At 29.3% G+C, this 13,119-nt stretch overlaps 1 protein-coding gene and 1 long non-coding RNA gene across 4 annotated transcripts in view; one reads left to right on the top strand and one right to left on the bottom strand.

The window, feature by feature from the left end:
• Nucleotides 1–293: 293 nt before the first annotated feature.
• LOC107437017 (uncharacterized) lies at nucleotides 294–5,622 on the top strand. Its single transcript, XR_001583184.4, has 2 exons — nucleotides 294–549; nucleotides 5,405–5,622. It is a non-coding gene; the product is annotated as an uncharacterized lncRNA (long non-coding RNA).
• A 1,627-nt stretch (nucleotides 5,623–7,249) lies between these two features.
• LOC107437016 (uncharacterized) overlaps nucleotides 7,250–13,119 on the bottom strand; it is a 256,380-nt gene continuing 250,510 nt past the window's right edge. For all 3 annotated transcript variants that reach the window (XM_071186347.1, XM_071186346.1, XM_043053947.2), the window contains exons 3-5: nucleotides 12,567–12,736; nucleotides 8,531–8,705; nucleotides 7,250–7,572 (exon numbers count right to left, since the gene is read on the bottom strand). In XM_071186347.1, coding sequence (XP_071042448.1) covers nucleotides 7,460–7,572; nucleotides 8,531–8,705; nucleotides 12,567–12,736 — 458 coding nt within the window. In that variant the 3' untranslated portion in view covers nucleotides 7,250–7,459. The remainder of the gene's footprint in view (nucleotides 7,573–8,530; nucleotides 8,706–12,566; nucleotides 12,737–13,119) is intronic.

A 13,119-nucleotide genomic window follows, 5' to 3' on the forward strand; every position in this document is an offset into this window, starting at 1 on the left:
TTCTTTTGAATGTATCTTGTTTTTCCTGGACCTCTATACAAAACCATCGGGGTACTGAGGGAGATATTTTAAGCTTTTGCTTCTCCCTCAAATAGAAATGGTTTTGTTTTTAATGGCTACCGAGGCCGGTACCCCCTGAAGACGTCGGCTTCGGTGGTCATATTTTTATTTTTATTTCATTCGTTTCTTGTATTGATACTTTTTTCTGAAATTTCTGCTGCTTCTTAGCGCGTTTTTTCAAAGAAGTTTTATCCTTTTCGAATTTAATTATTTGTGTTTTCTTTCAGCATCCTTCCATGAAAAACATTCTTATCATGTTTCCTAATAAGTTTTACCGGACATAATTGTGGTTTTGATAAGATTACTTGCGTCAGAAGTTAATTAATTGCATTATTTATTTGAAGGGTGACGGTTCGGAGCATAAAACATCAAACATTAGACAGAAAAATATGAAAAATTTTATTTTGATTTTCTCGATAATTTTTCTTCTCAGCCAGATTGTCAAAACTGAGAATGAAAATATTAATAATGGAGAATCCATTTTCGACAGTAAGAAAACTCTTTATATTAAAATTTTCTTTATGCTGGGTTTAATGTTAAATATCATTGATGCTAAATATATTTAAATGATTTCCTTCTCCTTTTTTTCCTTCAAAATTCTTCTTTTTCTTGCTTCTTAGAAAATCCGTTTTAAGTTGATGAAATTTATTTCATTGATTCGTTATTTTTTGTTTCGTGTACTTACGTGACTTTTTAAAAATTCAATTTCCCGATTTTGCTCAAATTCTGTATTTACCGTGTAAAATTACTTTCTTTAAAATGAAAAAAAATTGTATACCTTACAATTCGAAATTGTTTCAATTATTATTAAATAAAATTATAATAAGTAATAAATAAACCTTAAAAAAATCCTTTTGGAATAAAATTATCTTTGGATAAACGAATTTTATAGAGTGCAAAAAGTTTTTAATTCTCTTAGAAAGTTCTCCAGACATGGCGAAATAAGCAAAAAGTAAATTTTACATTATGGAACCCAAACTTTTGACAACTCTCCTGACCAGACTATTCGGAGCATATTTCCCCGATTTTGGCTACTTCCTATATTTTGTGCGTCAGGTATCGTAATCCATAGAAAAAAAGGTTTGTTTATTAGAGATACCGTCAGTAACAGTAAAATGTTTGTTTATTAGTACGTTCTTGTTGCTGATTTCGGAAATTAAATTATCCTTTACATTAATTAATTAGCATATTTGAGGTCATCCTCCTGAACGATTAGGATCGATTCCTTGTGCGTGAAATTTCGATCATTTGATTGAAATTTATTTATTTAAATGATTACCCTTAAGAGACGATTTAAGTAATGGTGAGATTGAAAATATGACAGGGGGAGAGGGATAACGTTTTTACTCAATCTGACTCCCCTTGTTGTAAAATAAAAGAAAAAAACTGATTTATTAGGGGAAAAATAGTTTAAAGTGTCAAAATTATATTTTTTATTAATGATTGAATCAATAAAAAAGAAAGCAAATAACGCATATCTTGTATTCAAAAAGAAGTTCTCATATTTTTCTCTCAGTGACTAGGAAATTTCAATGGCTGTAAGAGAACTCTTGACGAAGACAAAAGTGTAAATGCAGTTTTTTGTATTATAAGGAAAGTTAACAATTAAAATCTACTTATTTCGACAAAATAATTAAAATGCAGCTAATTATTTAACTTACATTTAATATGTATAATTTAAGGAATGTAGGAAATAGTTATAACTTACATTTAATATCTATAATTTAATGAATGTAGGAAATACAATAATAACGAAAATATCACCCATTCACAAAATGGGTGTTGTTTTGGGTTTGTTGGCGTCATCAAGCTTTTCAACTGTGTTCAAGAGTTATAGTAAACAGTGCGCATGCGTCGTCATTGCATGTGTTGCTATGGCGACCGCTATTGTTTGATAATTTTTTCAGAATTCTTTTTTTCACTTTTAATTTTGTTATGCATTAAGTTGGTGAGTTTTTTTCTATTTCTTTTCACCAGCAGGCATTTTTAATGTATTTACATAATAATAATTTAAAGCGTTTTTATATTCTTTTTATTATTAACTCATAATTGCTGTCTTGACGGTGAGTTTAATATGAATACTGAAAAAAGAAGGTGACGTCTTGAGACACGTATATAGGCAGGATTTGAAAACCAATCCGACAACAAACATCAATTGAATCAGTTTCTGGAACCCATGATTTGAAATGTTGCGGCGTTTATCGGAGTCAATCCAGAAAAAAAATCATTTGACCAATGGGTGACCAGTGATCGTAATAAAACGATCCCAATTTTTTTTAAATATTTATTTTAATTTTTATTATCCATTGGCAAAATGGTTCTTGGTTCGGATTTCATGGCATCATAGCGTCATTTCATGGCGTTGATCACCAGTTAGGAGTAAAAGGATCCATTGTCAATGTACCCAATAACTTGCACAAGAAAGTAGACTTCCACGCAATATAAATGATTCATTCACTATTCAAGGAAAATTGAAAAAAGCCTAGCTTTCAAATTGTTTTTCATATATGAACTTGTGAATCCGAAACGGGCGTATGATGCAGTTTACAATCTCCGTCAAACACCATTGTACCAATCCGAAAATGTTAATATTAATCTCGATTGGCTGCTCAATGTCTATTCAGTCATCATGAGATTTTACACAGAATGTGTCCGAGCTGCATTTAAATATGTCTGCGAAATTGTGTACCGAGCAGTTCAGGATTAACAGTTAAAGATGTCCAAGATGAAAACACAATAAAGTTTCTTTTCCAAAAGAAATTTGACAATATTTTGCCAATGTGTATTACCTGTTGTATTACCTGTGATAGCCGCAAGAAGATCAAAATTTTCTTCATTTTTAGTGAATTGCGTTTATAATTGTAACAGCAATTTGTAATTTTTTTTAAAAAAAAAGTCATTTTGGAATGCTAAAATTTTCATATATATTTTATCAATGCATGACAAAAAGAACATAATAAACATTAGTAAATGATGCAAAAAAGATATATATACCATAATTGATTTAGGGATTTCGTTAATAGATAAAAACATATAATATCATGGGAATCGTATCAGATATCGTGGATACATTTTTAAATGTGATAAATCAAAAATGTTCTCAGTAAAAAATATTCTCCTTGAAAGTATGCAGGGAATTTAAAAAAAGAGGAAGAACTTTTCAACATGAAATGTTAGTGTAGAGACAGACCTTTAAATCGTTAAAGATCAATTGTTGGCAGATCATAGCATCGGATCCGTTTCAGGAAGCTCAATGAGCTGGCCTTGGCTAAAAATAGGCTGTAGTGCATTTGAAGAAAAAGAAATAATACAAAACAGAAATATAATTATAACAGCTATTTTGTTAATGCATAAAAACAAGTGATATTACGGATATAATATCCATTAATAAATGATTCAGAAGATACATAACACGAATAAATTAGCGAAGCTATCTTCAAGTAAAATGTTTCCTCGTCACTCGTCAGACATGNCAGTTCAGTCTAATTAATGTCCGATGGCCCATTGACTTGAAAAAATATTCTATACATATGAAATTGACAGTGGGCGGGGCTACCCGACTCTCCCCTATATATCTTTTTTGTATTATTGTATATATATTATTGTATATATATTATTGTATATATATTATTGCATATATACAATTATGTATATATAGATAATTGATTTAGGGATTTCGTTAATAGATAAAAACATATAATATCATGGGAATAATAACTCTTGATATGACCTTACTCTTATCGTATCAGATATCGTGGATGTATTTTTAAATGTTATAACTCAGAAATGTTCTCAGCAAAAAATATTCCCTTTGAAAGTATGCAGGGATTTAAAAAAAAGAGGAAGCTCTTTTCAACATGAAATTTAGTGTACAGACCTTTAAATCGTTAAAGATTAATTGTTGGCAGATCGTAGCGTCTGATCGGATCCGTTTCAGGAAGCTCAATGAGATGGCCTTAGCTATAAATAGGCTGTAGTGCATTTGAAGAAAAAGAAGTAATACAAAACAGAAATATAATTATAACAGCTATTTTATCAATGCATAAAAACACGTGATATTATGGATATAATATCCATTAATAAATGATGCAGAAGATACATAACACGAATAAATTAGCGAAGCTATCTTCAAGTAAAATGTTTCCTCGTCACTCGTCAGACATGTTTTGTTCTCTTAAAATAAAAAAGAATTTCTTTTGTATAGTATGCAATAAAAGAAAAAAAGAAATATATAATAACATAGATTACTCTAAATAACTTTTCATCTAATGATCGGATCTTCATGCCCAAGGAGACAATCTATGGTTCGTAGGGTGACCCAAATATGATAATTAATTGGTGCAGACGATATTTTAAATTACGAAATCAGACACGAAATTGTAATTTTTTTGAGTAAATATAACTTTTTTCTCGACAGATTTGGATTATTGACCCCTATGGTATAGGGGGTAGCAGCAATCTGGGAAATATGGTCCCTATAGTTTGGTCAGGAGAACGGTTCAAACTTTGAAACCCTTAATGTTAATTTTATTTTTAGCTAATTTCGCCATGTATCAGCGATTTGAAGACTTTTTGCCGACATTAATAAGATTAGTTTATCCAATGATAAGTACATGTAAAATATAACTTTAGGTAAATATGTATTATTTTTTTATTATTTTATTTGATAAAATTCGAAAAACTTTTGAATTGTAAGGTATCCAATTTTTTATGTAACTTTGAAGAATGCAATTTTAAATGGTAAAATACAAAATTTGTGCGAAATCCGCTGAATAGTTCCTGAGAAATTCTTTAAAAAAAGTATTTTTATAGATTGATTTCTTAGGAGCTATTTAAATGATTTCGCTTAAATTTTGCGTTTTGCCAATTAAAATTGCATCTTTTAAAATAATGCAAGAATGTGTAAACCTTACAGTTTTGATTATAATTAAATAAAATAATAAAAAATAATAAATATTTATTAAATTTAATTCTTTGCATGGAATTATTTTCTGACAAACAAATTTTATAATTGCGTTAACATCAAGGGGTTCAAACTTTGGACCGCTTTCATGACCAAACTATTGGGACCATGTTTCCCATATTGCGGCTATCCCGTATATTTTGAGGGTCAGACATCCGAATCTTCTGAAAAAAGGGTACGTTTATTCATAGAAATTGCGTTTCTGTGTCTGATTTCGTAACTTAAAATATCATCTGCACTAATTAATTAACATAGTTGAACTCACACATTCGAACCACTAAGATTGAGTCATTGAACGTGAAGATCCGATCTTTAGATCAAAAGTTACTTAGGGCTGTCTGCTTCCCTTTTTGCGCACTGAACGTTCAGTTTATTTTTCAGAAAATGGAGAAATTACTGAGATGACTACTGTGGAAATCATAGGAACTTTCGAAAATAATCAGGAATCTTCTGAGATGACAACAGAAGAAATCATTGGAACTTATTATGTAGAATTTGGCGAAACTCGTTAAATCTCCAACTAAAGCTAGTTCCAATCAACATATTTTGTTTTTACATTGTTTTCATTAAGGAAAATAAACAAATTAATGCTGTCTGAAGATGAAGTTTATTTTTTCGAATATCTATGACTTTGACCGAAAAATATCTAAAAAAATTTAAACGTAATGTGTGGAAAAATTAATTAAAATGAATATAGAAACATATATGCCTAAATATATTTCACTTTCATTATTTTTGCTTTGTATGATAAAACTACGAGTGAAACAGCAATTGGATACTTGTACTGCAAGAAGAAGAAAAAAACAGCTACCCACACATGTGATTTATGACGTTATCTGATCGTTTATAAGCAAAATGGCTAGTTAAAGTTGAGCTAAGTTTCTTCACACAGGTTGATATATTAGTTAAACTGAAGTTTATTAAATACAGTGCTGTATCGCACATCGAATTTGTTTAAATATAATTCCTTCTCGTCTAAGTTTTTTATTATACTTAGATTTATTATTTGTTTATGTATTTCATTGAAACCGTGATATATTTTTGTTTTGTGTACCTAGCAACTTCGATGACCAATTAGTTTGCTTATGTTCTACATGGCTTATGTTCTACTGTCTTTGTTAAGTAAGAAATCTATATGGCAGTTGTAAAAATTATTGGCATAAAAAATTTATAGGTTGCGTGGAACAAATTTTTAAATTTAGTTTTGATACTCTCCCTTATAAAGCTTATTCAAATTTTTCTTAAACAAACTCTAGTTTTGAATCTCAGTACTAAAAAACATTTATTGCTTTTTATTATGTAATTTACTAATACTATATAAATTTTTTAATTAGTAAGGTATATATATTATTAAACCAATTTAAATCACGTTATTTTAAATGACGGTGAAATCAAATATTGTTTCTTTACTCAAACTACCTAGGTAATCAGCTAATTACCTAGGTAGTTTGAGTAAAGAAATTACCTAGATAATCAGCTAATTACCTAGGTAATCTGTTAGATGCCTAGATAATATGCTTATTATATAGATCAGTGTTTCCCAAAGTGTGGTACGCGTACCCCCAGGGGTACGGGAGCAGTTTAGCGGGGGTACGCGTTTTTTTGCGAAATATCTTGCAACAAACGAAAATTTTCGAAAAATTTATTTAAAAACAAAACTAGCCATAAAAATTTACGATTACGTATTTTTCTATTGGCTATTTATTGCAGAGTTAACAGTTAATAAATAGTGGTGTCAACAGCCAGTTGTGATTTTTAACTTTTAATCAATTTTTTTTTATCACAGCAAAAACAATATCATCCTTCTCACTGATGCAAATTTACTAATTAACAAAATTTCGTACCAAAAAAGAAAAATAAACATATTTTTTAAAAAGTGCTTTCATTTTTTCATTAGTGGTACGCAACGTTACGAAAAATTTAGTAAGGGTACACAAAAGTCATACGTTTGGGAAACACTGATATAGATAATCTGCCAGATGCCTAGATAATCTGCTAATTATATAAGTAGTCTGCTATTTACACAGATATTCAGCACATTGCCAACTTGGTACTCGTCAAAGTATAGATAAAGCCTTTGCTGCATCAGCAGCGTTTCCATACGCTTAAATTAACATGACATTATTTATTTATTTTTCGATATCTATGGTCTTCGATATCTATTCGATCAACAAACTAGATGATAGAATCAACCATGAATAAATTTTAAAAAAAAACACTATTAAATTATTTATAATATATTTATTTTATCTCTGAAGAATCACGTCAATCAAACATTCCACAAAGTAGTTGATAGTAGAGAAACTTATGAATTTTAAAGACACAAAAGTTGTTAATGTGTACACTCTTCAGGCGAAATGCGGAAAATTCTTGATGTGTATTTTTCAATTTTAGATGTTTAGTGCTCTGAAGTTACTGCTGGGGTATTTATTGCAGCTAAGCATACCTAGCAGGAGGCTTCCAATCCTTAGTGTTACTCAATACTGATCCAAATTCCCTGGTAATGTTGTCGCTGGTATTATAGAGTACTTTATACCTTTCAGCCGCATCTGAAAAATAACAACAATGGCAAAAGGCGTGACAAAAATTTTACAAACAAATTAAATGCATCAAATTGCAAATATGTGTTAGCTGAGTTAAATAATTGAGTCTGTTCCCCGGCAAGGTGTTTTTGGATTCCACTCAAAATTTCTTCACTTTTCAAAAATTTATCGTTTAATGGTAGTTAATCATTTAACTGTTAATTTTTAGGTTGATTTTATTCATAATTCTTACGTGAAGTCATTATTCTTTACTAAATAATTCTTTAGCAATATTTTGAATATTTCTTACAGAAAAAAAACTGAAGTCTGAAATCTAATATAATCTGAAGTATCTTAGAAAATACAAAATACATTTCACGATTTTTGCAATTTTGTGGTACGTTTCCCTTGAATATGGCTTGATCGTTCTACTTTAAAAGCATCAATCTAATTCTCAGTTTGTTAATGCATATGTTGCCTAAATTTTCGCTTTGATGAAAAAGTGACAAAAAAGTATTGGCGGCGCAGCGTTGGAAAATATTTTGTATTAAAATGAAATGCTTGTTTTCAAAATAATTGAATTTTGCACAAAATAGTTTTCTTGCAACAAAAAGAAGAAAAAAGAAAAAAATTTTGGAACGAATTTGAAAGGAGGCGGGATTTGACGTCATGAAATACGTCATCACTGTCCCTGTCTATTTCTTGGACAGGGAAATCCCGCCAATTTCTCGGATTCAAGAACTTGGACCGTGTAAACAGGCCTCTAGAGAAGTCTTGAGGCAAGAGATTTTCGTTTAATGCAGCAAAAGAAAATTTTGAGCTCTATTGGTTCGCTACATGGCCTATTTTTTCCCCATACCATGGGAATTTAAAAAATGTCCAAAACGTTGGAAAATTTCTTTTATATATAATTGTTTCATTTATGTTTGATCCCCCCTCGTATTATTGTATTATCAACCTAGTATGATAACATATTTGAAATTACCTATAATCATTTTATAAGTTGTTGGCACTTCCCTCTCGAAAGATTTTTTGCCTGGAGGTGGATCCGTTCTGGTAAACTGCTTAGCAACTTCTTTAGTTATCAGTTTACTGGTAGCACGTCTCAAAAAAGAGTAGACGGATTTTGCCTCTTTAAAAAAGAGATATAGAGAGAGCTCCTGAAAAAAAAAGAATAATAAATTTAATGCAGCCTTTCATTCAGATTAAATTTTAAAAAAAATCGACAAAATAGCAATTTTTGTTTCCAAATGAAGCTATTAAGCACTTTCGATTTTCTAAAGCTAGGATTGCCTAAATTTTAAGGTAGCAAACTAACAACCGAGCAACGTTTCCAACATGCTTTCCAATGGAAAATTGATTGTCACCTATTTCTTGCAGTATTAGAAAACTAAGAAATACATCATATTTCACCCATTTATGTTTTTTTTTCCTTCAAATTAAAGAGCCATTTTCCCAATGTAAACTTACACAGAATTCTTTACATTGATGTTTTTGTTTTTAGTTTAAGGATTACTGTTTGAAATGCTCGTCTCTGGTATTCTCTGCAATGTTTTATTTTTTTTTAAAAGTAAGTTATTATTGCCAGATGTTCCTTTTACTGGTGTGTTTTTGAGTGTAAGGTCTATTGCCCGGTACTTCCTAGATTGGCATTTATTTCTATTCTTAACTGTGCAAAATTCGTAGCCATGCAAAATAATTATCCCGGCTATTTAAAAAATAATGATTATAATAATGTAAAGGAAAAATTAAAAATAAGTAGGGCAAACTCAAAACTTCGAAACGCTTTTAAATGCCTACTGTATTTAAAAGAGTTAATATTTTATTTTAGTAATCAAAATTCTAAAATTAGAATTAATTTTTGTCTGCCATATCTATAGCAAAGAAAAAAAAATGCCAACCCGGATCTTACTTTTTCTTTAACAACAAAAAATATGGAACAGTCCACATATAAGGAGGGAACTAGGAATTGAATTACTGCAAGCTTTTTGTTTAGCAGTAAGTTGTTTAGTAGTTAATTGTTGTTTAATTGTTAGTTGTTCAGTACTTGTAAGTAATCTTGCCTCTCGGAAAACATCAGGGGTTCCACGGAAACACGAAAAAATATTAAAACAAAAAATATTAACAAAGCAAATAAGTGTATTCAAGTGACTCAAAATAAATGTTAATGCCTGAAAAGAGCTCTTTGTGACAATCTCCGAAAGATAAAGACAACGTCAAATAATTGTCAGAGTACGCTAAAGACGATGCTATCAATGATTCACTTAAATTAGAAAAAATTAAGCTATCAATGATTCACTTAAATTAGAAATACCGCCACGAATATTTAAAAAAAAATTAAGCATCTCAAACAAACGAAACCTCTTCTAATTTTTTTAAAGCTAATTAATTTTTATGATATATGTTATATTCAAACTTAAAACAAAAAACACAATTGTTATTTATTTAATAGTTCTGTCATTCATAATTGGCCTATACATTTTCTACACACAATTTTATTAGTAAAGGTAAATTTTATTGACTCTAAATTTTATTCATCAATCCGGTTTTCATAAGGCCAACACAAGTGGTCCGCATATTCCAACTTAAACAAAAAACATAATTGTTATTTAATTAATAGTTCTGTCATTCATAATTGGCTTATTCATTTTCTACACACAATTTTATTAGTAAAGGTAATTTTTATTGACTCTAAATTTTATTCATCAATCCGGTTTTCATAAGGCCAACACAAGTGGTCCGCATATTCCAACTTAAGCAAAAAACATAATTGTTATTTATTTAATAGTTCTGTCATTCATAATTGGCTTATTCATTTTCTACTCACAATTTTATTAGTAAAGGTAATTTTTATTGACTCTAAATTTTATTCATCAATCCGGTTTTCATATGGCCAGCACAAGTGGTCCGCATATTCCAACTTAAACAAAAATCATAATTTTTATTTATTTAATAGTTCTGTCATTCATAATTGGCTTATTCATTTTCTACACACAATTTTATTAGTAAAGGTAATTTTTATGGACTCTAAATTTTATTCATCAATCCGGTTTTCATAAGGCCAACATAAGTGGTCCGCATATTCCAACTTAAACAAAAAACATAATTGTTATTTATTTAATAGTTCTGTCATTCATACATGGCTTATTCATTTTCTACACACAATTTTATTAGTAAAGGTAATTTTTATTGACTCTAAATTTTATTCATCAATCCGGTTTCATAAGGCCAACACAAGTGGTCCGCATATTCCAACTTAAACAAAAAACATAATTGTTATTCATTTAATAGTTCTGTCATTCATAATTGGCTTATTCATTTTCTACACACAAGTGGTCCGCATGAAGAAAATGACAAGTAAAATTAAAAAAATCTTGTACCTTTGATAACTCTTTGAAGTCAATGAAGGTAACCCCTAAGAACGACGAACCCCCATTAACAACCATTTTACTGTGGAACAAAGAGTGGTCGCTCCCGAGAGGATTCACTGTATTAGTAAATATTTTATGTAGCCAAGAAATTCAATAACTCTTCCAAATCTTGTCCAGTCTGTCTTATTATTAACCGAAACGAATACATTTTACTAATTATTAATAAGGGAGATATAACGAACAGTGATTTGACCGAATAGCCGAATAAACGGAGATCAAATAGCAAATTTAAAAAAAAAAATTATTTTTCATACGCAAAAAGGTTTTGTTTTTATTAAAAATTGATCAAAACTTAGCTATATTATTGGTATGGAGTTAAGGCACAAAATATAATAGTTATCCATTTGAAATGTTTTAGATAAATAAAAAACAAACAGCTAAGAAAAAAAATTAAGTTATGAAGTTGAAAACAAAAAGAAAAAGAGAAATAGCAAAAAATTCTCTATTCTTATGTCGAAACTTTAATGTTAAAAATAATATTTTCCGAAAAAAATATACAAGGAATACAATCTATCAGAAACACTTTTGAAAATGCCGCGCTATCATAAAAATGCCCACGAAAACAAAAGATTATATACAAAAGCGAAACAAAAACTAAAAATCGATCTAAGTTGAACATCTCAGTTTTCCAATTAGAGAATGATGCTTGNTAAAAAAAAAAAAAAAAAAAGAATTAAGCCTAATAGAAACCCTTTAAATTGTTGCGCCATAATAAAAACGTCTTTTAAAAAATAAAAAGCTAGATAGAAACCCAAACAAAAATCGTTCTTAGTTTTTAAAAAAAAATTAACGTAAAAAATCTCAATTTAACTTTTTCAAATTAGAAAAAAGTTAAAAAAGTCTTTAAAAAATTGATGATCAAAGAATAACGTTCAATAGAAACGCTTTTTAAAAAATACTATGTCATAATAAAAACGCTGGTAAAAAGAAAAGTTAATAAAAAAGACAAAGGAGGAAATTTTTTTTTTCTCATTTATTAGAATATAACTTAAACGTTGAAAAAATCACAGCTTTTTTGTTACCGTTATCTGTCTTACAGTACAAGAAAGAAGTGACAGAATACAATCTATCATAAAATGTTCTTTAAATCGCCTCGTGCTATAATAAAATGTAAAAAACGACATAAAAAAACCTTTTCAGTTCTTAAGGCAAAAATGTTGAAAAAACAACGACATTGACTTGATTGAATAAAATTTGAAAAAAAAGTCGCCTGCACGAAACACGTGGTTAAGTTTAAAATAATCTAGTTTCAGTTCTTGAAATTACGTTTTCCATTTGTCTTCCAGAACATAAATTTACAAGCACATGAATTTTGAAACTTAGCAAATACATGTAAAAACTATATATGATAATGTATAGTGTAATTACTATTTTGCATTATATAAACAATTAAAATTCTGAGAAAATATTTTTTGTCAATAAATATTTTTCCAAAAAATATTTAGCCGAACATTGGGCCGAATATTTGGCCAAACATTCAGCCTACCGAATAATCGGCAAACGAGCCTAATTGGCTGAATACCGAATATTCGTTACTGCCCTAAGTAAATTGCTCTCGGGAAAGAGATAAATTTTACTAATTATACATACCAACTCTTCTCGCAACACGTTGTCATTTCTTAATTTCTGATCCAACACTTTGAATGATTCAACCGAAACAACAGGTAGTTCTCCTAATTGATTTATAAGTTCTCTAATCGAACGATCTTGTGTATTCATATTCGCCATTCCTCTAGTGATATTTTCTGTTGCAGCATCACCTAATAAAAAAGTTTTTAAAAAAATTACGATTTTTTTTTAATATTTTTTTATTGTCAGAACTGTTTATGTGAGTCTGATTTATGAGTTTCTAAAGTTGTAAGAGTAAAAAAGAAAAAAGAAATAAATGAAATATATCTATTATATATAATTCTCTTACGTGGCTCCCAAATTTTGGTTGTATTTCTTTTCCGCCGGTGGCGACGTTTGCTTTGTTTTGAAAACACCAAAGCATTCTGCCTTTTAATGATGTGTTTCTGATCTAATATATAAAATTCTCTTACGTGGCTCCCAAATTTTGGCTGAAGTACTTTGTACAACTAAATAAGATTCTTTTCACAACACTTAAATATTTACTTTATTTTCTTCACCATATTTTATTGAA

Source organism: Parasteatoda tepidariorum, chromosome 10 (genome assembly GCF_043381705.1).
Source record: "Parasteatoda tepidariorum isolate YZ-2023 chromosome 10, CAS_Ptep_4.0, whole genome shotgun sequence".
In the NCBI taxonomy this organism is placed as follows: Eukaryota; Metazoa; Arthropoda; class Arachnida; order Araneae; family Theridiidae; genus Parasteatoda; species Parasteatoda tepidariorum.